Source organism: Lolium rigidum, unplaced genomic scaffold (assembly GCF_022539505.1).
Source record: "Lolium rigidum isolate FL_2022 unplaced genomic scaffold, APGP_CSIRO_Lrig_0.1 contig_62246_1, whole genome shotgun sequence".
Lineage (NCBI taxonomy): Eukaryota > Viridiplantae > Streptophyta > Magnoliopsida > Poales > Poaceae > Lolium > Lolium rigidum.
In genome coordinates, this window is record NW_025901157.1 from 114,944 (window position 1) to 141,623 (window position 26,680).

General features: G+C 44.3%; 1 protein-coding gene and 1 pseudogene across 4 annotated transcripts; both read left to right on the forward strand.

The window, feature by feature from the left end:
* The first annotated feature begins 1,457 nt into the window (after nt 1–1,457).
* On the forward strand, nt 1,458–9,818 carry LOC124681961 (protein Rf1, mitochondrial-like). Of its 4 annotated transcripts, none has more exons than XM_047216732.1 (4): nt 1,458–4,084; nt 4,513–4,676; nt 8,216–8,340; nt 9,566–9,818. In XM_047216732.1, the coding sequence occupies exon 1, from the start codon at nt 1,534–1,536 to the stop codon at nt 4,012–4,014; it is 2,481 nt and encodes an 826-aa protein (XP_047072688.1). In that variant the 5' UTR covers nt 1,458–1,533; the 3' UTR covers nt 4,015–4,084; nt 4,513–4,676; nt 8,216–8,340; nt 9,566–9,818. The 4 variants fall into 4 exon arrangements, with proteins under 4 accessions (XP_047072688.1, XP_047072689.1, XP_047072687.1 ...); XM_047216733.1 differs by having other exon boundaries at nt 8,216–8,303; XM_047216731.1 differs by having other exon boundaries at nt 8,216–9,818.
* Nucleotides 9,819–18,927: 9,109 nt separating this feature from the next.
* On the forward strand, nt 18,928–21,721 carry LOC124681962 (annotated as a pseudogene).
* The last annotated feature ends 4,959 nt before the right edge of the window (nt 21,722–26,680 follow it).

The following is a 26,680-nucleotide window of genomic DNA, read 5'->3' on the forward strand; positions in this document are numbered from 1 at the left end:
TTCATCCTATCAACAAAATTAAGTATTTTTAAATGTTCTTCACTGAGATTTCAAAGACCATGAGTCTATCAAATGTAAGGACTATTGAATTTTCTATTGCATTAGAATTATATTTTTCATATGAAATACTAATACCTTTTAAAACCTTTGGGTATGACCAAGGGACGGAGTTTGATAGAGATTGTTCTGAGAGCCAAAACACATATCATACTAAAACTATAAGTAAATAGCATAAATATTAGGATATTATGTAAGCTTTATAATTGACGAGTCCACAGCAAGGTTCTCTTGGTTGCATTCTTAATGGAACCAGGGGGATTTGCCCCTTTATGTCTAATAAAAGAAGAGAGCTCTTAGCGCCAAGTAGTCAGGGGCACACCCTTTGCAAGCCGCATGTTCTTTATCAGTACATATCACAAACACATGGTATATGGTACTGGATCTCGCTTTCAGATTTTTAGCCCCAGGTAAATGAATAGCTGTTATTTACAAAAGAGAATCACCCACGGTAGATTTTCTTTTTTCATGTACATGATATTTGATCATAAATTCAAAATGGAGCCCGTGATCAGATGCTCTGGCCTAATAGAGGCATTTCAAATGTCAAAAGAATTGAAAATTTCAACACATTTACATGTCCATGGCCTATGTTCACACATAAATTTTCAGATTTTTTTCGGAACTGTATCGTGACATTTTCTTTATTTTTACGTAAGATACAACATATGTTTTATTCACAAAACTTTTAAAACATGTTGATATTTTATGTACAGTTTGTCAAACATAATAAAGTTTGACTTAAAAAACTAAATTTAAATGACTTATTGTCTACTCCCTCCGTCTCAAAAGAAAACTGCTCAACTTTTTTTCTTTCTAAATGTGGATGTATCTATAACTAAAATATATATGTTTATATCTTCATATCTAGACAAAATTGAGCAACATTTTTTTAGAGACGGAAGGAGTAGCATAGAAAATATTGAGATTATTTATTTGAGAAATGTATATTTATTTTCCTTAGCAATACTTGTAATTTCTTAGTAACATACGTGTACATAAACTAATGGTCAAATACAGGCTTCTATATCTAAAAACGCAATCTATATCAAGAAAAAACTAGAAATGCCAAAACTAATGGTCAAAGATATTGTGGACTATATCAACGTCTATGATATCATCTCTTTACGGAAGGAGCTAGTACTGATGCATCTTGGATGAAAAATATTTCCTCTGTCTTATCAAAATTTTCTTAATATTTTTAAGATTTAGATGTATCTAAACACGTTTAGCATCTAAATACACCTAAATTTAAACCATGGTACAGTATTGGATTTCATGTGCATAGCCATCTTGTAAGACGGAGGAAGTAAAAATATTTCCTCGCCTCGCCTCGCCTCTGCTCCAGCACGGCAAGCCTCCGCCGCCGCCGCCGCCGCCGCTGCCGCCGGCCGCCGTCGTTCATCCTCCTCCTCCACTAGCCAATCTCCGGACTACGCCTGCGCCACTCATCATCCTCCACCCACCACCCCACTAATGTCCCGAATCCGCCTCCGCCACTGCGCCAGCACGCAGATGTCGCGCCTCCGCCCCCTCCGTCACAGCTCCTCCTCCACCTCCACCTCCCGGTGCTTGAGATCCTGGTCTCCGGCCGCCTCCTTTGCTGCAGCCACGGAGCGCGTCCGCGCCGGAACGCTCAGCCCGGAGGACGCACACAACCTGTTCGACGAATTGCTGCGCCAAGCCACCCCGGTCCCCGAGCGCTCCCTCAACGACTTCCTTATTGCACTCGCCCGTGCTCCGTCCTACGACGACCGCAGAAGCGGACCCGCTCTCGCAGTCGCTCTCTTCAACCGCGTGTGCCGAGAAGATGCCGGCCCCCAGGTGATGTCGCCCACAGTCTGCACCTACAACATCATCATGGACTGCTGCTGCCGCGCACATCGACCGGACCTTGGGCTTGCCTTATTCGGCCGTGTCCTCAAAATAGGTCTGAAGACAAACCAGATCACCGCCAACACCTTCCTCAAGTGCTTCTGCGATGCAAAACGGACAAATGAGGCTGTGGACGTACTGCTTCATAGGATGTCTGAGCTTGGATGTGTGCCTGACGTTATCTCATACAACATAGTTCTGAAGAGGTTATGTGAAGATAGCAGGAGCCAGCAAGCACTTGACCTGCTCCAGACGATGGCGAAACAAGGAGGTGTCTGTTCCCCCAACGTGGTGTCATACAGCACGGTCATCCATGGCTTCTTTAGGGAGGGTGAAATAGGCAAAGCATGCAATCTCTTCCATGAAATGGTGCAGCAAGGAGTTAAGCCCACTGTGGTGACATACAGCTCAGTTATTGATGCGCTGTGCAAGGCCCGAGCAATGGATAAGGCAGAGCTGATCCTTCGGCAGATGGCCGGCAATGGCGTTCAACCAAATAAAGTGACATACAATTGCATGATCCATGGATATTCCACATCAGGGCGGTGGAAAGAGTCAACTAATATGTTCAGAGAAATGACAAAACGGGGTCTGATACCAGATATTGTTACTTGCAACTCGTTCATGACCTCCCTTTGCAAGCATGGAAGAAGCAAAGAAGCTGCAGAAATTCTTTCTGCCATGACTGCCAAGGGACAAAAACCTGATATCTTCTCATACTCAATATTGCTTCATGGGTATGGCAATGAAGGATTTTTACTTGATATGATTAATCTCTTCAGTTCAATGAAAAACAACGGTATTGTGCCCAACTGCCATGTTTTCAACATATTAATAGGTGCGTATGCTAAATGTGGAGTGATGGATGAAGCTATGCTCATATTTGCCGAAATGCGGGAACAAGGAGTGACTCCAAATGTAGTCACCTATTTAACTGTAATAGCAGCACTTTGTAGGATGGGTAGACTGGCCGATGCTATGGACAAATTCAGTGAGATGATTGCTGTGGGAATACAACCTGACAATGCTGTTTATCGGTCCCTAATTCAGGGTTGTTGTATACATGGTGATCTGGTTAAAGCTAAAGAGTTGGTTTCTCAAATGATGAACAAAGGTATCCCTCGTCCTAACATCGTGTTCTTCAATTCAGTAATAAACAGTCTATGCAAAGAAGGGAGGGTTATGGATGCACAAGATATATTTGAACTTGTTATACACATTGGTGAGAGGCCGCATATCATTACTTTTAGCTCACTGATTGATGGGTATGTCTTAGTCGGCAAGATGGATAAAGCACTCGGAGTACTTGATGCCATGTTCTCAGCAGGTGTTGAGCCTGATGTTGTTACATATAACACACTTGTGAATGGCTATTTTAAAAATGGAAGGGTCGATGATGCTTTGGCTCTATTCGCAGAAATGCTGCATAAGAGAGTTAAACCTACAACTGTTACATATAACAGCATACTGGATGGGTTATTTCGTGCTGGTAGAACTGATGCCGCGAAGAAAAGGCTCAGTGAGATGATCGAAAGTGGAATAACAGTGAGCCTTTCCACGTACAGTATAATTCTAGGAGGACTTTGCAGAAATGATTACAATGAAGAAGCAATTCTCCTGTTCAAGAAATTAGGTGCAATGAATATGAAGGTCAATATCACAATAGTCAATACCATGATTAATGCATTGTACAAGGTTCGAAGAAGAGAAGAAGCCAACGACTTGTTTTCGGCAATACCTGCCATTGGGTTGGTACCTAATGGTTCCACTTACGGAGTAATGATACAACATCTTTTAAAAGAAGGAGCAGTGGAAGAAGCTGATATTATGTTCGCATCAATGGAGAAGAGTGGTTGTGCTCCTAGCTCTCGTTTGTTAAATTATGTCATCCGAATCTTATTGGAGAAAGGGGAGATAGTCAAGGCTGGAAATTATATGTCTAAAGTTGATGGGAAGAGCATCTCACTTGAAGCTTCAACTACTTCATTGATGCTGTCTCTCTTTTCAAAGAATGGGAAATATCAGGAGGAGATGAAATTGCTCCCTGTAAAGTATCAATTTTTGACGGATTTGATTGAGTAGCTAATACATTGCACATGAGACAAACTTCTCAGGTAGCACAACTGAGTTTCTGCTTCCATAAAGCCCTCCTGTAAGTATAAGAAATCCAAACTGCATACTTGTAGAAATTAGACCATTATTTAACTGAGTTACAATTCTGTGGTTTTCCAAGATCACAAGGACGTGAAATGTATGTGATTATTTTAATAGCAAGGAAAGGTAGACCAACTGACCAAGTAGTCTCACACGTCCTGTTGCAATTTTGGCGATAATGGTTTTTGATGGTGATTGGGGTAGGCATGCATATATAATCTTCGACAAGAAGCACTACTGATATAATGTTTTATTTTATGGTTTGTACCAGCACCTTAGATTTTTCGAACTCTCTGAAACGGTCACTTTACTTCATATGAAATTATGAATGCATTTTTAGCAATGTCATTGTCAGTGATCTGCTACTATGCATGGGTGGTTTTACTTTTATTTTAAGAAATTCTTTGTATTTGTCATGGAGAACAGATCCTGCAAGAACTGATGTTCGAGGCTGCAACCTGACCTTCTCTGTTCATTCCTTGGTCTTCACTGCTGGACATGCCATTGCAGACAAAAAACTGCACTCTCACAGGGCAGAGACGCCGCCAGCAGCCTTGGATCGATGCACCGCCTACTTCTCCCTGCTTCAGGTACACTCACAGTGAGGACTACTTGAAGTTCTTCCACCATACTCATTCTTCTTCCTATTTTTCCACTTCTTCAGACCCCAAGCTTCTTTTACCATGTGCAATTCGAAAATAGTTTAAGGTGAACCTTCATGTTTCTGTTCAATCTTGGATGAGCAAGGCCACTTAGATGTAAACTGAGTTTGCATTTTGCAAGGAAATGAAGAGGGTCTTGATTTTTTTATGTAAAAGTGACATATGTTCCATACACTGATACACATGTACATTTATTAGAGATGAATCCAAGGTGAGCCTCAGCAAAAAGAAAAAAAATTCTTTCTTAAAATTAATTCGAAATTTGTAATTCATATAGATGCTTAAGTAGTATGTGTATGAGCAAAAGAACTAGTTTGATGCCTGTAAAGAAGTTTTATTAGCCCCTCATGCTTGTCTAAAGTGCAGACCACAAGTGAACTTATTTCTTCTCAATGGAAGTTGCCAGACAGATAATGTATATTAACATGCATATGCGAGAAATGTTTTGGTTTTTTTTTGAGCAAACGCCAGGAGCTCTGGCTATTCATTAAGAAGAAAGGAAAATGATCCAGTTTATGAGGAAAACCGGATCGAAAACCATACAAACTTGAGTACCTCCGACATGCGGACTACTCCCAAAGTCTAAAACAACAACACAACAAGATCGAACAACCTGTCAACAACAAAGTGCTACATATTCGACAATTCGACACGAAGGTTGCAGGAACTGCATCCATCATGTAATCTCAACTGCCTTCTTCTTGGCGCTGACCTTGTTGCCCTTGGGCTTTTTCACCAACTCCACATTCTTCACAAGGGAGCCAAGCATCGTGATGGAGCGAGGTGACAAAGGTGTCATAAACTTCTCACTGAAGGTAGCAAGGGCGTTGTCATTGAACTCAGTGATCTCTTTCAAGACGCCCAAAACACGCGCGAGCAACTCTTGAGTTGAAGCATCCTTCCGCGTTTGCTTCTGCTTCTCGATGTGACCACTCCGGCGAGATGTGGTGGCCACCTCCTTAGGAGCATGGGCCCGCCTACAGGGCGGCGAAGCAAGGATAGGCGGAGGCACTGGCCTAAAAACCGATGACAAGAAGGCATTGAGCTTGTCGGCAGCGGGATCCCCGGGATCAACTTGGATGTCCTCCGTAGGCACGGTATCAGGAGCAACGACACTGGCAGCAGGGATCTCCTCCAGAGGCTCACACAAGGGCACCATGAGCGCCAGCTTTTTCGAGGCCAAGTTGTCCAAGAAATCGCAAAGCTTGGTGGAGTCGGCCACCTCAGGATCTTCAACAAAAGGCACCAAGGGTGCAGCCAACACATCAACCACATCATCATGTTCAACCACAGACGCCTCAAGCCTCGAGAGCTCAACTGAAAGAGAGACAGGAGCTTCAACAAAAAGCTCAACCAACCCAAAGCCCTCGATGTCATAAGAGATTGGGCTCTGAAGACCCTCAGGGGAAGAAACCTTTTCAACAACCGCACCCGGCAGCAGGACTGGAGCAACACTCAGGAGGCAGGCGAAAGGCGTCGAAGCCAAGAGGAGAGGAGTCGCATGGACGGCGGACAGGCGAGCAAGGGCCGAAGAACTCCAAGAGCTCAGCGTCCCTCAACCTAGCATCTGGAGTGGGGATAGGGGCGCGCCCAGCACCACAGGTGGTATTTTCATATGACTCGAAAACACAGTTTTCAAAAAATTTAAGTATGTGTGCTCAGAGGTTAAGAAGTTCATGTCCCACCTACTAGTTACTAAACTAGGGTGTACTGAGTGAAGTAGTTTGATAATGGTAATAGCATGACTAGTACTTGGAGCAATAATTCCTTTCACCTAAATTTTTCATTCTTTATTGCAAGATTTTTCCAGCGTAAACATTCATGTAGAATATTTACAAATTTGTTCTAACATCATTTGAGATAATGACCTAGTGTAACGAAGCCCTGGACATGGAAAGATCCATCCATGGAGATTAGCGAACTGTGGATATCATCATTCAAATACCGAGGAAAGTTTGCAGCATCCAGATTAGGACCTGACCTTCACAGTGACTTGGAAGTATGTGTGTGTAATGCATTAGGAGTGTCCTAGCCAATCTCCGGACTACGTCTGCGCCACTCCTCTACCCTGCCAATGTCCCGAATCCTTCTCCGCCACTGCTCCACCACGCCAATATATGTCGTGCCTCCGGCTCCTCCATCACAGCTCCTCCGCCACCTCCACCTTGCCGCCCTCACGTTTCTGGTCTCCCCACGCTGCCTTTGCGGAAGCCACAGAGCGTGTCTGCACCGGGACGCTCAGCCCGAAGGATGCACACCACCTGTTCGACGAATTGCTGCGGCAGGCCACCCCGGTCCCTGAGCGCTCCCTCAACGGTTTCCTCACTACGCTTGACCGTGCACCGTCGTACGACGTCCGCAGAAGCGGCCGCACTCTCGCCGTCCCTCTCTTCAATCGCGTGCGTGGAGAAGATGCTGGCCCGCAGGTGGCGTCGCCCACAGTCTGCACCTACAGCATCCTCATGGACTGATGCTGCCGCACACATCAGCCGGACCTAGGGCTTGCCTTCTTCTGCTACCTCGTCAAGATGGGCCTGAAGATGAACCAGATATCTGCAACCACCCTCCTCAAGTGCCTCTGCTGCGCAAAACGGACAGATGAGGCTGTGGACGTACTGCTTCATAGGATGTCCGAGCTGGGCTGTGTGCCCAATGCCTTCTCATATCAATTGTTCTGAAGAGCTTACGCAACAACAGCATGAGCCAGCGGGCACTCAACCTGCTCCAGACAGTGGCGAAACAAAGAGGTACTTGCTCTCCTAATTTGGTGGTGTATAACAGTCATTGACGGCTTATTTAACGAGGGCCAAGTAGGCAAGGCGTGCAATCTATTCCATGAAATGATGCAGCAAGGGGTTGTGCCCACTGTGGTGACATATAGCTTGGTTATTGATGCTTTGTGCACGGCCAGAGCAATGGACAAGCCAGAGCTTGTCCTTCTTCAAATGGCTGATAATGGCGTTCGACTAGATAATGTGACGTTCAAAATGAGATTCCCATAGATGGAGAAGAGTTTACTCCAGGTAGAACTCGTCGTTGAAAATGAGATCCGCATAGAAAGTTTCTTAATCTTTACCTTGCAAGATCTAATGAAAAAATGTTTACAAGATTGTCTCGTTGAAATCAATTTAAGAATACTGCCTAGAACGTAGCAAATCCAGTGAAGATTGTCTGGTTGAAATCAATTTAAGCAACAAATGAGTATGTTCCCCAAAAGAAACCTTGTTTGAACAAGCACTTGTATAATTCCATGCCATCAGTTTATGGTGCTTTTATTACATAATTTCATTTCCTGTTTCAAATAATAATGTACTTGACTAAGTTATGTCAAGATTTCTGTTTGAATGCCATTCTGAAGTCATATTTTCTTCAGCAGATGTTTTGACTGTGACCTTTATCTCTTTTGCCCATTATTGATAACACGCAAATGACAGGTATAACCTTGAACATTCATGTTCCTGTTACAGGCTCCTATATATTCTTAAGACAACAGTCTCATGGATAACAGATGAGTGATAAGTCGACAATGAGACCGATGTATCATCTGTTCATGAGGTGAAACCACCATCGTGGGACTTTTTGTCTCTTACCCGTGAGTATGCTTGAAATTTCTACCTGGATACATTGTATTACTGAACAGTTCCTCTAGATAAATTACCCGCGAGAGTGTCGGTTTTGCTGCATCTGCAGCGTTTGCATAGCCTGATGGTCAGCCTAAACTAAACAAATAGTTTTATGTGCTTAAATTCTCATTGAGAATACTAGGTTTGCTGTCAAGTTGGAAAGCTTGCTAATTTGTGCAAATTCGATATTAAGAAACGACGATGAGCTTTTCTTATAGCATAATGCAAGTAGAATTTATGATTCAGCGGTACTTACTCTCATATGGCACCCTAAAACTCTGGCATGCTGGAATGGTGTCTGCAATACATATAAAAATAAATTAGCAAGGGTCCTTTGTTAGATATCTCATATCTGTCGATTTTGCCTTTACAGTTAGAATTTTTCTATATTTGGATTATGAGCGTACATGATGCTCTCCATACTTCTGGAAATCGTATCTGCATGCAGCAAGATTGGCGATAATTCATCTTTGTTGCTATAGTATCCCCCTCTGTTCATAGGATTTGTTCATTTGCAATGTTATATTGTACGTACTAGAATACAGAAAAATCTCGAGCTGCATTCTAAATATATAGGGTCTACATGGCCTGCGATCTACATTTTGCATTCGTAAATTATGCTGGCTAATACGGACACTTCATTTATCCATACAAAAATTCGTCCATGGATGGTCACAACCATCACTGCCTATAAGTTAGATAAATTATTATTTCTACATAGAGTGGTGCTGGACTACCGGGCAATGGAGGATGACCTTTGAGCCTCATGTGATCTTGGGCATTGTTTCGATATTCTGACTTGACCTGGATTTCTAAACAATGATTTTTTACTTTAAATTAGATTAGGTACTCAATTACATTTTGCTTTCTTAGTATTGTTAGAACCTTAAATTGGACTGCCTTGGTATTTAGCTTTAAACGGCAAGTGCATATTAACAAACTAGACCTACCTGTCTGCCATCCATGCATGTAAGTGCCCTTTTTTCCTTTCTTTTTTATTTTTATTCTGCCTACAACAAAGCTGACCATGCACTGTCGGGTCCCTTTCCCATTTCTGATGCTTAGTTCATAGACTGCCTTAATAACTCAATTGTGCATCTGCTAAGTGTTCTTTCTTGACTCTTTGCCATTAATGATACACAATACTAATGGAGGCATGATTGATATGTTGATTCATTCGTACAATGCTACCAGGGTTACATTTTTTTGGACAAGGAGAGGCGCCCAGGCCACCAATTCTGTTTCAGCTCAAGCACAATATACAGAGTGAATTACATAGGCTGTAATTTTTTTGAATTTATAGCAGCACAAATAAGGCATTGGCTACTACTGTGTGTTCAACAATTGTATCTAAAGATAGGCTTCAAATTATTGCGTTTGAGAGCTTGATGTGCATAGTCATGACCAACCCAACTAAGGTCTCTTTAAATATTGCAGCCTGTAGTTGAGCAACATTATAAAAGAAGGCAAGGACATTCTCTAATTTCTCATGTCACCTGTTGCACAAAAATGGAGTTTGTCGTCGGAGCTCTATGACTGGCCGGAGTAGACGGATTGGAAGTTGCTTGCCGCGGGGGTGGAGGTGGTGCTCGTGGAGGTTGGTTCGATCCCGCCGTCGGAGCTCTTCTAGGGAAGAGGATGCAGTGGAGGAGGTGAGCCATGGCCAGATTGGGGTGGAGGAGGCCGGGAGGCGCCGTTTCCCGTCGCCGGCGGCCGCTCCAGGCTCGCCCCCGCGCGCTCCTAGTTGTCGCGAGAGCGTCGCTCGCCCCGAGTGGAGTTGTGGCCTGTTCGTTTTTTTTCCTGGTTGCCACGTGAAAGTTGATCCAACGGTTCCCTGGAATTGCATCATACGGTCCAAACTGCAACCGATTTTGGTGATTTTGTCGGCCGACCGCGCGGCCCTTTTCCAAATATATATGTAGAACAACACTGGGGCCACCGCCTTCCCGATATTACAAGTATTTATTAGTTGAGGAAAAAGATACAATCACGTAACTATACAATCCCGCAAGCAACTTTCCTTCTATTCGTAATAGTTATACTTGTCCCTATCATACATGTATGTCTAGAGACCGTACATTTTATCTTCTTTATTTAGTACTGTAGAGTTGTGTTTCTATGTGTATGTGTACTTAGGTGTAGTTTAGTAAATAGTAGAGGGTGTAAAATGTAAAAATCCTCACTGTTAAAGATAAGAGAGGAATGAAGAAGGAGCAAGATGGCTCCAGACTTTTCCCAGCCTCGCTTGTGCATCTCGAACCCAAGATCCTAGAAAGCTGAGATTTCTTCAATCCACTTCCAGTAATCCAACATGGTATCAAAGCTCTTTGATCTGGAGTGAATTTTTGTACAAAATCGAGCTACATCGCTCCGTATAGCCACGGGGATTCGTCGCCTTTGAGCTGCGCCGCTGTAGTTCGTCGCCTTTGAGCTTCGCTGTTGTGGCCGCTTTCTGCTGTGCCCTCTCGTCGCCGTGTTGTGGGGATTGGGGCCATCAAGGTGCTGGTTCGCTGTCCGGGCTGCATCAAGTTGTGCATTGTGCACTGTCTCCTCTTCGTCAGGCTGAAGAATCCGACACTGTCACCTCTTTGTCAAGCTGAAGATGGCCTACTGAATGTGGTGTTGTTTGTGTGTTGGGCGGTGAAGTCATCTTGGTGTGAAAAGGCTCGGTGAAGAGAAATTTGTTTGTCTGGTGGTGTGCTGCTATTTAGCTTGTTCGGTTGTGCACTTTGGTTCAGAGAACCATGGGTGATTCTAGTGTAGACAAACTCTGCGAGAGTATGCACCATATGCTTGTTAAATTAATGGAACAAGTAAAGACAAAAACAAGTAATACGTCTGATGTTTTGAAGATCACCCTGGAACCAAATCCAGTTAAATTAACCGGTCCAGGTGATTATTTTAGTTGGGCTCGGAATGCCACCTTAATTCTGGGAGCACATGGTCTACAGAATTTCCTGGAAGAAGATGAAAAAAAACCAGAAGATATGTCACAGGACCAATGGGAACAAAACCAAAAATGGGTTATGGTTTGGCTTCTTAGTTCAATGGAAAGGGCTGTTAGGGAACAAGTTGAGAATTTTCAGAATGCAGCTGAAGTGTGGAAGGACATTGAAAAACAATTCTCCGGGAAGTCCAATAAGATGCAGGTCTCTAGAATTCTTCAAGAAATGAGATGCATTAAGCAGGAACAAATGTCGGTGACTGAATATGCGGGGTGAACTCAAGAAATTGTACAGGGACTTGGAATTTTTCAGGCCAATTAAACCACATGATCCAAGAGACCTGCCTCTGTTCCGAGAATGGTTTGAGCCATTACTTGTTCAAACCTTTCTAGATGGCCTAAATCCAGAATTCCATTTACGCTCTGAGCTGATAATGGCTATACCAAAATGGCCTACCCTGGAGGAGGCAGTCGCAAGTATCCTGGAGGAAGAAACACGCTTGGCCAACAATCTAACATCACCACAAGTAAATGCAGAGACACGGGCAGCTTTGCCCTCGGTCTCTCAACCGCAGCCTAAGGCAAATGCCATGGGTGTCGATTACAAACGAAAGAGCAAAGTGATATGTGATCACTGTAAGAAGCCCGGTCATATTAAAAAAGATTGTTTTGAACTGGTCGGCTTTCCACTTAGTTGGCAGCGGAGGCGACAGAACAAGCCCTATGCTAGTCACAATCGAGAGAAGAAACATGGCAGAGTTCATTTTTCATTAGCACAGGGACAAGCACCTGTGATAACTCTGCAAGCATTAGAGGAATTCAAGGAAAAATTAATGGCTGCTTCTGCCGAAGGTTCAAGTAAAATTACTAATGCTCATACTGCAGAAGGTGAGAATTATTCGTCCCTCCCATGGATAATTGATTCAGGGGCTACAAATCATATGACTGGTTCACCAAGAAAATTATCATCTTATACACCATGTTCCGGGAGGGAAAAAGTCCGTATTGCTGATGGATCCTCCGCTGCTATTATGGGTAGTGGGACCATCAGATGTACACCATCTATACAATTAAACCCTGTTTTACATGTTCCCAGTTTTCCTGTGAATTTATTGTCTGTCAGCTCAATTAGTAAGCCTCTAAACTATGGAGCTTGGTTTGAACCAACATGGTGTATGTTTCAGGATTTGGATTCAGGAAGAGTACTTGGGACTGGAACTGAACATGATGGCTTGTACTACCTTGATAATGCTTCAAGTCCACTTGCATTCAACACAAAGAATGCCACGTCTACAGATGAGTTACTTCTACTACACTATAGACTTGGACACCCCTCATATCAGTCCTTAAGTCGTATGTTTCCCTCTTTATTGGAGTCATGCCGCAAAGAGAAGCTTGTATGTGATGTGTGTGAATTAGCTAAACACACGCGAACTAATTATCCTAGTAGTTGTGAGAGGAGCAAAGTACCTTTTGAAGTCGTGCATTCAGATGTTTGGGGTCCTTCCAATGTAACCTCTCTTTAGGAGAGCGGTGGTACGTAACTTTTATTGATGGATTTAGCAGGTGTACTTGGCTATATCTTCTCAAGCAAAAATCTGAAGTGTTGTGTGCTTTTGAAAACTTTTATACTCTCGTATGCAACCAATACAATGCTAGTGTAAAAATATTCAGATCCGACAACGGAACTGAGTATATTAATAGAGAGTTCAATAATTTTCTGGCCTCTCGTGGTATTATCCATCAGACGACATGTGTGAACACCGCTGAACAAAATGGTGTTGCAGAGAGAAAAAATAGGCACCTTCTAGAAGTTGCTCGTTCCCTCATGTTTATGATGAATGTGCCAAAGTTCCTGTGGGGTGAAGCCGTTAAAACAGCAGCATATTTGATAAATCGCCTGCCATCTAGAATTCTAAACTACAAGACACCAATTGAGTGTTTGAGTGGTACTAACTCTTTTATAGTACCTCCCAAAGTTTTTGGTTGCACTTGTTTTGTCCATGATTACAGGAACTCGGTGGGGAAGCTTGATCCAAGAGCGGTTAAATGTATCTTCCTCGGATATTCTCCTACTCAGAAGGGATACCGGTGCTGGAGTCCTACCGAAAGGAAATTCTTTGTTAGTATGGATGTGACATTCCATGAGAAGGAACCATTTTATTCTCCAAACGGAAGATCTCCTATTAGCATTGGTAGCAAGGGGGAGATGCCAAGTAAAGGACCCATCGTTGAAGGCTCAATGTTGATTCCTATGATCAACACATCACAACAGAATGATGAAACAGAGGGGGAGGAGAATACAAATATCAACAAAGATAATGGTGACTCAAATGATCATGAGGTACGGGAAACTTGTTCACCTCAACAAGTATTGCAACAGAATATGATATGTCTTCATCACGTTCTAGTACATCACCTTGTGGGGCAGAACATGATAATGTGGAAGAAGAAGATGTTGCCCCTGTTCTGCAAGGTTGCTCTCCGGTGGACGACCCCACAGCTACCACAATCGAGGAAGAAGGTACTGAGATCCCTCTAATAGTTCATAATAATCCAGAAGTTGATCATCCAATTGCCTTACGGAAACCTGTTAGATGTACTAATGTGCCGACACGTCTCAAAGATTGTGTGGGTTATAAACATGATATTGCTAATTTTTTGACTTATGAAAAATGTAGCCCATCATTTAAAGGATTTATGACCTCACTTGATTCCACTTATATTCCAAAGGATTGGGTGAATGCCATGAAGGACCTTAAGTGGAAAGCTGCTATGTTAGAGGAAATGAATGCTTTAGAAAAGAATAACACTTGGGAGTTAGCAGAGTTGCCGCCAGGTAAGAAACCAGTGGGGTGTAAGTGGGTATATACTGTTAAACACAATCCTGAAGGAAAAGTGGAACGATACAAAGCCCGTTTAGTTGCAAAAGGATATACACAGACATACGGGGTAGATTATGAGGAAACATTTGCTCCTGTGGCCAAGATGAACACTATACGAACTATAGTATCATGTGCTTCAAATCTGAATTGGGATCTACATCAACTAGATGTACAAAATGCATTTCTACATGGAGATCTCCAAGAGGAGATATATATGCATATACCACCAGGTTTTGGTACAACTCAAACTGAGGGCAAGGTGCTAAGATTGCATCGCTCTTTGTATGGGTTAAAGCAATCTCCTCGTGCATGGTTTGGTCGTTTCCGTCAGGCTGTAACACAAATGGGTTATAAGCACAGTAATGCTGACCATACTCTATTCTATAAACGTAACCATGATAAATTAACCATCTTTATTGTCTATGTTGATGATATTATTATCACAGGAGATAATGACAAGGAAATTGAAAGGTTGAAGCTGCAGTTGACACGAGAATTTGAAGTTAAAGATCTTGAACAACTAAGGTATTTTTTTGGAATTGAAGTTTCTCGGAGTGCCAGAGGTATTTATCTTTCTCAGCGTAAATATATTTTAGACTTGTTGGCTGAAACTAAAATGACTGGGTGTCGTCCATCGTCCACTCCAATTGAGTCCAACCTGCGCCTTGTTAAGGATGGGGGATTTCCTGTAGATAGAGAACAATATCAAAGACTTGTTGGGCGTTTGATTTATCTATCACACACCTGACCTGACATTGCTTATGCTGTCAGTGTCGTCAGTCAGTTTATGCATAATCCTCAAAACCACCATATGGATGCCGTGATGCGGATTATTCGCTACCTTAAAGGATGTCCTGGTAAAGGCTTATTATATACGTCAAATGGTAATTTACAAGTAGAGTGCTATACTGACGCTGATTGGGCCGGGTCATTAGATGACAGGAGGTCAACCTCTGGTTATTGCACGTTTGTTGGAGGCAACCTCGTTACATGGCGTAGCAAGAAACAAAGTGTGGTAGCAAGGTCCACTGCTGAAGCGGAATTAAGGGCTATGGCACATGGAGTTTGTGAAGTGTTGTGGCTGAAAATCCTACTGTTGGAGCTAGGCCTATTTCAGTCGAAGCCTCTAATGTTATATTGCGATAATAAGGAAGCTCTCGATATTGTCCATAACCCAGTGCAACATAGTCGAACCAAGCACATCGAAATAGATCGACACTTTATCAAGGAAAAACTAGATCATGGAATTCTGTGCATGCCCTTTGTAAGCTCTTCGGACCAAGTAGCGGACATCCTAACTAAGGGATTACCAGAAAGAGTTTTTTGTAATCTTTTTCGCAAGATGGGGCTTTTTGATGTTTTCGCCCCATCTTGAGGGGGAGTGTAGAGTTGTGTTTCTATGTGTATGTGTACTTAGGTGTAGTTTAGTAAATAGTAGAGGGTGTAAAATGTAAAAATCCTCACTGTTAAAGATAAGAGAGGAATGAAGAAGGAGCAAGATGGCTCCAGACTTTTCCCAGCCTCGCTTGTGCATCTCGAACCCAAGATCCTAGAAAGCTGAGATTTCTTCAATCCACTTCCAGTAATCCAACAAGTACCAAACATGTCTACTCTTCTGTTCACCTTTTACATGGGATACGAATCAGTTACACCAAAATTAAGTATTTTTAAATGTCTTCACTGAGATTTCAAAGGCCATGAGTTATCAAATGTAAGGATTATTGAAATTTCTATTGCATTAGAATTATATTTTTCATATGAAATACTAATACTATTTAAAACCTTTGGGTATGACCAAGCGACGGAGTTTGATAGAGATTGTTGTGAGACCCAAAACACCTATCATACTAAAACTATAAGTAAATAGCATAAATATTAGGATATTATTTAAAAATATTAGGATATTCTGTAAGCTTTATAATTGACGAGTCCACAACTTGGTTCTCTCTGACACTCTTGGTTGCATTCTTAATGGAACCAGGGCTTTGACCCTTCATGTCTAATAAAAAAAGAGCTCTTAGAGCATCTCTAGCAGATCCCAAAACCCCAAACCCCAAAAGCAGCCATCCAGGCCACCCTAAAGCATATATCCGGATTGAAAAATGAACGCCCATATCAGAAGCGGCAAATCGAACTGCATAATTTAAAATGAACATTCGCGCCAGATTTGTTCGCTACATTTTGACAGAGAAAGGAGATGAAACAGCGGAGCCTAGTGCTCCGCTTTCTACGGTAATGGCGCCGCCATGGCCGCTGACTACCAAAATACATCTCACTAGCGTCGGAGAGCTTCGTGCCGCGGCGGCGGAGCTGGCTTGAGCTCACTCGCTGTCGGAGATCTCAATGTAGCAGGCGTCCTGCGCCGCCTGCTCACGGAGCCATTCCTCCTTCTTCTCGGCATCGTGGCGGCTCTACTCCTCCACTAGCTTCGTCACGGTGCCTAGGAGCGAGTCGGGGACGAAGTCACCGACCATCAGCGTGGGGGCGGTGAGCTCAAGCTTGGCGGCGAGGCTGGGAATGTTGTCATCGTCTGCGTAGTCACCTGGGTCGAACCGCGGCACTAGGACAAAGGAGCTCGAGATCGGTGCCTCGTTGTAGGTGAGGTGGAGCGACGGTGGCCCGCTGGAGCTCGATGCCTCGTTGTAGCTGGAGCGGCGCGGCAGCGGATCGCGGGACCTCAACGCATGTAGATCGCGGTAGAACTGCTACTCGCGCTGCTCGAATTTGCGCGGAGCCTGCAGGCCATGGTGGAGGTAGCGGTACGAACCGCGGATGTGGGCAACGTCGGAGGCCCGACAGTCCCGCTCGAGCTCCTCGACGGCGGTCAGCTTGCGGGCGGGGGCCGAACGGGATTCCGGCGCGGCCCACCCTCCCTCCTCCGCGGCCACCTCGACCTCCGCCGGACACCATGGCTCGAGCTTGCGCAGGAGGAACGCGATTGCTCGAGAGTGGAGTGCGTGTGACGGAGTTCTCGTCGGCAGGAGCGGAAGCGACGGCGAGGCGGATGGGGTTTAACCTGCATCCTCGTCGCCGACCGGGATATATAGCGTCCGAGAGCGGTTTTGAGCTACGGCCTGGAAAATATATCCGGACCAAACCACCGATGCGGTGTCTAGCCTGTTTAAAGAAACAGCCTAAAACCCTATATCGGCCCAAATTGCTATATAGGAGCTGATATGGAGAAGCGGTATGTTCTTTATCAGTACATATCGCAGACACAGGGTATTTGGTACTGGATCTCGCTTTCAGATTTTTAGCCCCAGGTAAATGAATAGCTGCTATTTACAAAAGAGAATCACCCACGGTAAACATGTTCTTTTTTTCATGTACATGGTATTTCATCGGAAATTCAAAATGGAGCCCGTGATCAGATGCTCTGGCCTAAATAAAGGCATTTCAAATGTCAAAAGAACAGAAAATTTCAACACATTTACATGTCCATGGCCTATGTTCACACATAAATTTTCATATTTTTTTGGGACCTGTATAAAATAAATTGTGATCCAAAAGTTGCATTTACGTGAAATTTTCTTTATTTTTGCGTAAGATACAACATATGTTTTATTCACGAAACTTTTAAAACATGTTGATATTTTCTGTACAGTTTGTCAAACATAATAAAGTTTGACTTAAAAAATTAAATTTAAATGACTTATTTTCTACTCCCTGCATCTCAAAAGAAAACTGCTCAACTTTTTTTTCTAAATGTGGACGTATCTATAACTAAAATATATATATCTATACCTCTATATCTTGACAAAATTGAGCAACATTTTTCTAGAGACGGGGGGAGTTTTTTTTTCGAAACGGAGGCAAAAGCTTTGCCTCATCCATTAATTAAGCAGAAGGTGCCCGATTTTAGGAGAAAACCGGGCAAAAACCTACAATGACGGGGCCAAGCCCACACCCAGCCACACGACGCCGCGAAGGCACACTGAGCCAATCTGGCTACCCACATAAGCTACACAAATGTGAAGCTCGAGTTGGCCTATGCCAAACAGATGGCTCCCCAAGAAATGGCCGGTAGCTCCGATTCTAACGACGAGCCGCGGAGAGGAGATGCACAAGACCTGCGCCGAAAAGGACCTTCACCATCAGACTGCCCTCGAAGGTCATCGTACACCACCCAAAGGCAGCTTCGACTTCACAACAAGAGGAGGCCAACCTGAAGACATTCGGACACGCCGGGACGGAGCCGACTAACACGGTCTTGCAGCAACCAAACCATGCTCATCATCATTGTCGTTGCCGCAAGCCCACCGTCGAGAGTCACCTTATCGCTCAGGCGACCCAAGATCAAGCACCCTCGAAGATGACGAACATTCGGAGCCGCCGCTCCGACATACCGCTGCTCCGTCGCGCCCTGCGCGTCCACAAAGACCACCACCTTCCGGGGCCGCCGCCCCGACGTACCACCGCTCGCTCTCGAGCTGCAACGCCGCACGAACCGTTCACCCGCAACCCAAGCTGCACAGGGCAAAAGGCCGCAGACCATGGGCATCACACCATCTCAACCGGGGCCGCCGCCCCGACATTTGAGAAAGAGACGGAGGGAGTAGCATAGATAATATTGAGATTATTTATTTGAGAAATGTATTTTATTTTTCTTAGCAATACTTGTACGACGGAGACAGCACACATTTTCTACCGCGTACAGCCGGAGTGCCTCGCCGCCTCTGCTCCAGCACGGCAACGCCCCACCGCCGGCGCCGGCGCTCATCCTCCTCCTCCTCCACTAGCCAATCTCCGGACTACGCCTGCGCCACTCATCATCCTCCACCCCACCAATGTCCCGAATCCGCCTCCGCCACTGCGCCAGCACGCAGATGTCGCGCCTCCGCCCCCTCCGTCACAGCTCCTCCTCCACCTCCACCTCCCGGTGCTCAAGATCCTGGTCTCCGGCCGCCTCCTTTGCTGCAGCCACGGACCGTGTCCGCGCTGGAACGCTCAGCCAGGAGGATGCACACAACCTGTTCGACGAATTGCTGCGCCAAACCACCCCGGTCCCCGAGCGCTCCCTCAACGACTTCCTTACTGCACTCGCCCGTGCTCCGTCCTACGACGACCGCAGAATCGGACCCGCTCTCGCAGTCGCTCTCTTCAACCGCGTGTGCCGAGAAGATGCCGGCCCCCAGGTGGACTGCTGCTGCCGCGCACGTCGACCGGACCTTGGGCTTGCCTTATTCGGCCGTGTCCTCAAAATAGGTCTGAAGACAGACCAGATCATCGCCAACACCTTCCTCAAGTGTCTGTGCCATGCAAAGCGGACAGACGAGGCTGTCAACATGCTGCTGCTTCGTAGGATGTCCGAGCTCGGCTGTGTCCCCAATGTCATCTCATACTCTATTGTTCTCAAGAGGTTATGTGAAGATAGCAGAAGCCATCAAGCACTTGACCTGCTCCTTATGCTGGCAAGAGAAGGAGGTGGCTGTTCCCCCGACGTGGTGGCATACAACACAGTCATCCATGGCTTCTTTAGGGAGGGCCAAGTAGGAAAGGCATGCAATCTTTTCCATGAAATGATGCAACAAGGGGTTTTTCCAGATGTAGTGACATACAACTCAGTTATTGATGCGCTGTGCAAGGCCAGAGCAATGGATAAGGCAGAGCTGATCCTTCGGCAGATGGCCGGCAATGGCGTTCAACCAAATAAAGTGACATACAATTGCATGATCCATGGATATTCCACATCAGGGCGGTGGAAAGAGTCAACTAATATGTTCAGAGAAATGACAAAACGGGGTCTGATACCAGATATTGTTACTTGCAACTCGTTCATGACCTCCCTTTGCAAGCATGGAAGAAGCAAAGAAGCTGCAGAAATTTTTGATTCCATGACTGCCAAGGGACACAAACCTGATATCTTCTCATACTCAATTTTGCTTCATGGGTATGCCAGTGAAGGATTTTTACTTGATATGATTAATCTCTTTAACTCAATGAAAGACAACGATATTGTGCCCAACTGCCATGTTTTCAACATATTAATAGGTGCCTATGCTAGATGTGGAATGATGGTTGAAGCGATGCTCATTTTTGCAGAAATGCGGGAACAAGGAGTGACTCCGAATGTAGTCACCTATTCAACTGTAATAGCAGCACATTGTAGAATGGGTAGGCTGGCCGATGCTGTTGAAAAATTCAGTGAGATGATTGCTGTGGGAATACAACCTGACAATGCTGTTTATCAGTCCCTAATTCAGGGTTGTTGTATACATGGTGATCTGGTTAAAGCTAAAAGAGTTGGTTTCTCAAATGATGAACAAAGGTATCCCTCGTCCTAACATCATGTTCTTCAGTTCAGTAATAAACAGTCTATGCAAAGAAGGAAGGGTTATGGATGCACAAGATATATTTGAACTTGTTATACACATTGGTGAGAGGCCGGATATCATTACTTTTAACTCACTGATTGATGGGTATGTCTTAGTCGGCAAGATGGATACAGCACTTGGAGTACTTGATGCCATGTTCTCAGCAGGTGTTGAGCCTGATGTTGTTACATATAGCACACTTGTGAATGGCTATTTTAAAAATGGAATGGTCGATGAAGGTTTGGCTATATTCACAGAAATGTTGTCCAAGAGAGTTAAACCTACAACTGTTACATATGGCACCATACTGGATGGGTTATTTCGTGCTGGGAGAACGGATGATGCAAAGAAAAGGTTCCATGAGATGATTGAAAGTGGAATAACAGTTAGCGTTTCCATATACAGTATAATTCTTGGAGGACTTTGCAGAAATAATTGTGCCAATGAAGCAATCAATTTGTTCCATAAATTAGGTGAAATGAATGTGAAGTTTGATATCACAACATTCAATATCATGATCGATGCAATGCATAAGGTTCGGAGAAGAGAAGATGCTAACAATTTGTTTGCTGCAATATCAACCAGTGGGTTGGTACCTAATGCTTCGACTTATAGCATAGTGATAAAAAATCTTCTAAAAGAAGGATTAGTGGAAGAAGCTGGCAATATATTTTCATCAATGGAGAAGATTGGTTGTGCTCCGAGCTCCCGTGTTGTTAATGATATTATCAGAATGTTGTTAGAAAAAGGTGAAATCACTAAGGCTGGAGATTATTTGTCTAAAGTTGATGGGAAGAGCATCTCACTGGAAGCTTCAACTACTTCGTTGATGTTGTCTCTGTTTTCAAGGAATGGGAAATATCAGGACGATGTGAAATTGCTCCCTGCAAAGTATCGATTTTTCAATGGACTTGGTTGAGTGGCTGATACATCGCATATGAGATCAACTCCAGAGAAAGCTTAATGGATTTTGTGCTCGCTTAAATCCCTTCTGCCATCATAAGAAATCCAAACTGCCTGCTTGTACCGTTGAGTTCGTTTTGCAGTGTGTCAGAATCACAAGAAAGTGAAATGTGTATGAATCTATTAATCTTTGATGGGTGAGGACAGGTAGAAAAAGTAGTCTAACATGACTGTCTGCAACCTTAGGGATAATGGCGTCTCATTGCTATTGGGGAAGGTAAGCAGAATGAATATTAATACAATCTTTTCTATCAGTAACCTGGCATTTTGTAATCACAAAAAAGGTTTACAGGATTGTCTGGTTGAAATCAATTTAAGAATACTGCTAGAATGTTGCAAATCCAGTGAAGATTGTCTGGTTGCAATCAATTTAAGCAACAAACGAGTATGTATGTTCCCCAAAAGAAACCTTGTTTGAAGAAGCACTTGCGTTTACTTATATTACATGCCATCAGTTTATGGTGCTTTTATTACATAATTTCATTTCCTGTTTCAAATAATAATGTACTTGACTCAGTTATGTCAAGATTTCTATTTGAACTAGATGACCCGTTGCGCCCTGGCGCAAATGGCGAAAGCAAGACAGTATTCAAACCATGTACAATAATTTTTTTTTATTTTGGTCGTAGACAATAATTGGTTTTAAATACTATTATAAATTGATTGGGCACTTCATCTACAATAATGAAAAACATTAGAAGTATTGTCAAAAGCTGGCAGGAGCATCCAAAAGAAGAGCGAGTCAATTCTCTGTGCAAGATGAAATACAGAACATTCAGGCTAGCTGTGGCTGGATGGTACAATGCCTATCTGGCTGATCTGCAGCTTGCGAACGATTGACTGAAGAGAATGCTTGCGCATCGAGGGAGAACTAAGCAATCCATAGGAAACCCATACCCATGTGTATCATATGTACGATTATCAGGTTGTTTATCTCTATCACACATACGCTGTCAAAAAGATCAGTAGTATATGTGGTAATCCTAAGGCTAAGTTTATTAAGCAGTATCTGAGTTTGTTAGTAGTTCCTACAAAACAAAGCTCCATCAAAGTACGACATATTTTCTGGCCATGAAACATGGTAGTGTTTTAACAGGTCTTCTATTTATCTGGTCTGCAAATAGAACCCCAAATCCAAGATCTGAAGTGTTTGTTCTTCAGTTTAGCAAACGGACCTGCTACATAGAGGGACTGGATGCACACCTCACAGCAAATGTCAACCATCTAAGAACCTACATCAAATCAAAAACAGAGGATTGTTTGATGTTGGGATCTGAACTACCACATGTAGATTTATCTTAGGATTACCATGGAGCAGCAGCAGGTCTTAAATGCAGACAAAACTGCATAGACATAGCATTATAGAAGATTCAAATCTAATAGAAATTATAGCATAGGGCAGTAACATAAGGCAGGCATCAGTGTTTAGTCCCAAATTTGATCAATGGAAACATTGGTTCTATTTACTCTTATTAAGTTATTATAGCTTGGCCATGTGCACGAACACAGCTCAAATCCTGAAGCAACATGTGCTTCAAACTGAATACTTTGGCCAAGAAGCTCTCATTTCCTTAAGATATTCGAAAAGAAAACACTAACATAGCTAAGCAAATGATAGATCAGAGTAAGCTGAAATACTCAAATTGCTACATAAAAAAGATGGACAGACTAATACAATCGTTCAGTGCCTACCCATGTCGTGAGCATGTGCGTTGAAAATAACAAAGTAAATGCAGACATGCTACACAAATGCCTCTCAGAAAGCACACCAAAGAAAGGTGATGTACTTAAAAAGATATCTTCAATAGATCTGCTTTCATTCAGCAACAAATGCAGCATAAATACAGACAGCACCAGCGATTCAAAACACATGTAGAGAATATTGGCACAAACAAAGATTTCTGAGCATCAGCTCATGCTATGCATAAAAGCAGATAAATTTTAGTTTCAGTCAGTAAATTTAGACCATAGGTTGGGCATATAGGATATCGTAGGGCTCCTCATCTACTGCTGCTACAACAGCGGAGACCACCATAGACCTCTATTTATTAGCACATTCTAAACAAATCCTTGGGCGGCATGATAGGAGCAGAAGTTTTTGTTGACATGCTTCAATGCAAGGAAGAACAGCAAACCTGCATCTTTACTCACTGCAAACCAAAAACACAACAGAGAGTGCACATGGAAGGAAATATAGTGTAGGTGTAATTATCCCAACAATTAAATGAAATATATTGAACTGAACACATTCAACAGAGTACACAAATTTAGAAAGACATATACAGCTCAACTAAACGAGCATTGCCGCAATATATGTACTATGGTTTAGCAAAAAACTAACTTGGCATTTTGCATATATGACACTGTTTGCATGGAAATCAAACATTCTTAAAAAAGAAAACACGCACGCAACTCGGTATTAAATAACCAGTGAATCAACACAAAGCACAATGCATATATTAGCACCTTGAGCCTATACATGGATATGTACTAATATAAAACATGGACGCCAAGAGTAAATAAAACAATTATGATGTGGTAAAGGAATAAAGTTGTACCTAGTAAGTAATTGTTGGAAGAGAAGCATGCAGAGCCTTCAAAAGCAAGGAGTAAAAATTGTGAAGCATTACATGCAGACATTCAAATCTTCATCATCTTCTAGTAAGAACTCGCTGCCGACCAAGCCACGTATCAATTGAACGGGTAAAGAAGAGGAGTGCCTCGCCGAATATTGGAAGATCATTTCCATGAATGGCATTACCGGCGCCAATCAAAACTATGAGATGTATTGGCAGCGGGTCAAGTTGGTGTTTGATCTAATCCGGCGTACGTACAGCTAATTTTTTAAAAATAATAATATTTTTTAATTAATTTTAAAGATAATACACCCATTTTTTAAAGTTTACAAAAATAGGATTCGGTCGGTTTGGCCCAAACCGATAGGCACTTATCAGCCCAGCCGAAGCCGACAAGCCTTATCAGCCTGGCCAAAGCTGATATGTGCCTCATCTGGCCCGCAGGCCGTAGCAACTGATCGGCCTCATCGAAGCCAACTAGCAGTCTGCTAGGACGAGGTGGAGATGGACCCGGCCATGCAGCTGCGCGTGTGTCTTGCAATCTTGCTCGCATTTGTATCGCCACTGCCAGTCATGCAGCTGCACGCGCGCCGGCGGCATGCCGTTCTCAGCTCCGTTCGCCAGTCACCGTGGGAAGCAGTCAGAACGGGTCTTTGCACAAGTGCATGCTCGACCTTGGTGTTGGTCGCAGCATGCCCCCGCCCTCGTATGAGCCGTACGTCGAACCACGCCACCGGCACGCTATCGTGCTTGTCTGCGTGAGGAGACTCCCGACCATCGTTGACATGCGCACAAACGCGTGCGTGCTGGCGGGTCGTGCGTGGGTCGTTGGCGTCGTTCTGCTCCTTCCATGTGTATCCATGCCGCGAGCGTCGCACCTATGTCGTGCATGCACGTTTGCGGTCCAGTCGTGGTGCTACCCCTTGGCGTTTAGCAGGACAGCCCGCATAGGGCAGGGTAGAGGGGCGCTCGCCTTGGGCCCCAATATGGTAGGGGCCCGGCGTAAGATTTGTTTGTGTACTCTTATTAACATAACTTCTATTTTTTAGTCTAACTATTGGATGTCCCAAACTGTTATTTATCATGCCTCTACTTGGTCTCCTCTTACCTAAAAGAAATACTCTAGAATGTGTGTGTTGTGTGCCTCGTGGTACACGCAGTGCGACTGGTGATTGATACGTCTCAGTCAATGATATGTGTTTTGTATGTCCGTCATTTATTTCTCTTGTTGTGCTATCTCTAGAGCAACCAAGAGAGATGAATAGCTGATCAAGACGACTATGCAATGCAAGAGTAGCATGATATGCATAAACTTATAATAGCATAAGTGCTAGTACGAGCCCGCTGGTTGATTGATGCTACTGATAATACTAAAATCTTCTTTTCCCGCAGACTTCATTTGGTTCGCGCACCGGGAGTTGGAGCAGTCGACGGAGCGGATCGATCGACCAAACGCCCACGCGCGCTCAGCCTTATCGAGGATCCATCACCAAAGAAAAAATATGAAAAAATGGGAAGGACCCGAGTCCCACGGCAGCAGCACCACTCACCCGAAAACCACGAGAAGGAAGAACGCAGGCGATCAAGAGAAAAGAGAGAATATCACCGTCGCGGCGATTCGCACGACACGGTCTCAGCGTGTGCGAAGAAATATACATGACATGATGGATTACCTGATGACGACGATGCTCTGTTACGACCAATCCTCTCCTCTGCTCGATCGTCTACGGCCGACCAGTGGTGACCACGGTGCTCCTCCTGAGTGCTATAGTCACGTCCTCCCCTTGCCTCGCAAAGTCCAAAGTCACAAGTTACACACACGATACCCGCACGCGGTTCGTGTTTATGTACTTGTACTTATAGTAGAGCCATGGTTAGAGGAAATAGAGATGAAGGGTAGCACTCTCTTCTCTCTGTTGCCTGATGGGAGAAAATGGACGGTTGAAATGCCCGTGTGCCACGGATTGCTTACGTGTCATCCCCTAGATTCTATGGTTACACGTTATTCAAACAACCATTTAACTGTTGGCGGTGGTAGCTAGGTGGCTCAGTTTTCTAGCACAGCGAATGCTCTGCATGGCTTAGCTTCCTAGCGAGCCGACCAAATGCTCTCTGTTTTGCATGGCATTCAACTCTACTATTCCCTTTGATGATTCAACATCGCAACCAGTCTGCTCTGCCTCTCCCCTATCTCTTGCTACAGTAGAAGAGGTGAAAAGGGAGGAGCCCCGTTTCCCTCCGTCCACCGCCGGCGGCGAGGGCGCTGGCTCCCTCTCTCTTCTCTCGTCGCTCCGGCGGCGGGGGGAGAGTGGGGGAGCTCCAGCTCCTTTGGCCCGGCGTGTAGATAGGTTAGGGTTAGGCTTTGGGGGCGGCGTTGCCATGATGGCGGCGGTGACGACGTTTACCATAAATAAGATCCACCACCTCCGGCCCCATCTCGATTTCTTCGAGGGGAGTGGTGGCTTAGTCTCCAGCTGTTCCTGCTGGACGGTGTGGCTAGGGTTTCCCAGGATGCGTCGGCGAGGCGGCGGCGGTGTCGCATCTAGGGATTTTGTTCTCAAGCTTCGGCCCCGTTTCGATGGCGTTTCCTCCGGCGTCGTCGCGAAGCTTGGAGATCCTGCCCAGGA

What these genes read in the sequence shown, in the direction of transcription:
- LOC124681961 (XM_047216731.1), top strand. Translation starts at nt 1,534, where the DNA reads ATGTCCCGAATCCGCCTCCGCCACTGCGCCAGCACGCAGATGTCGCGC.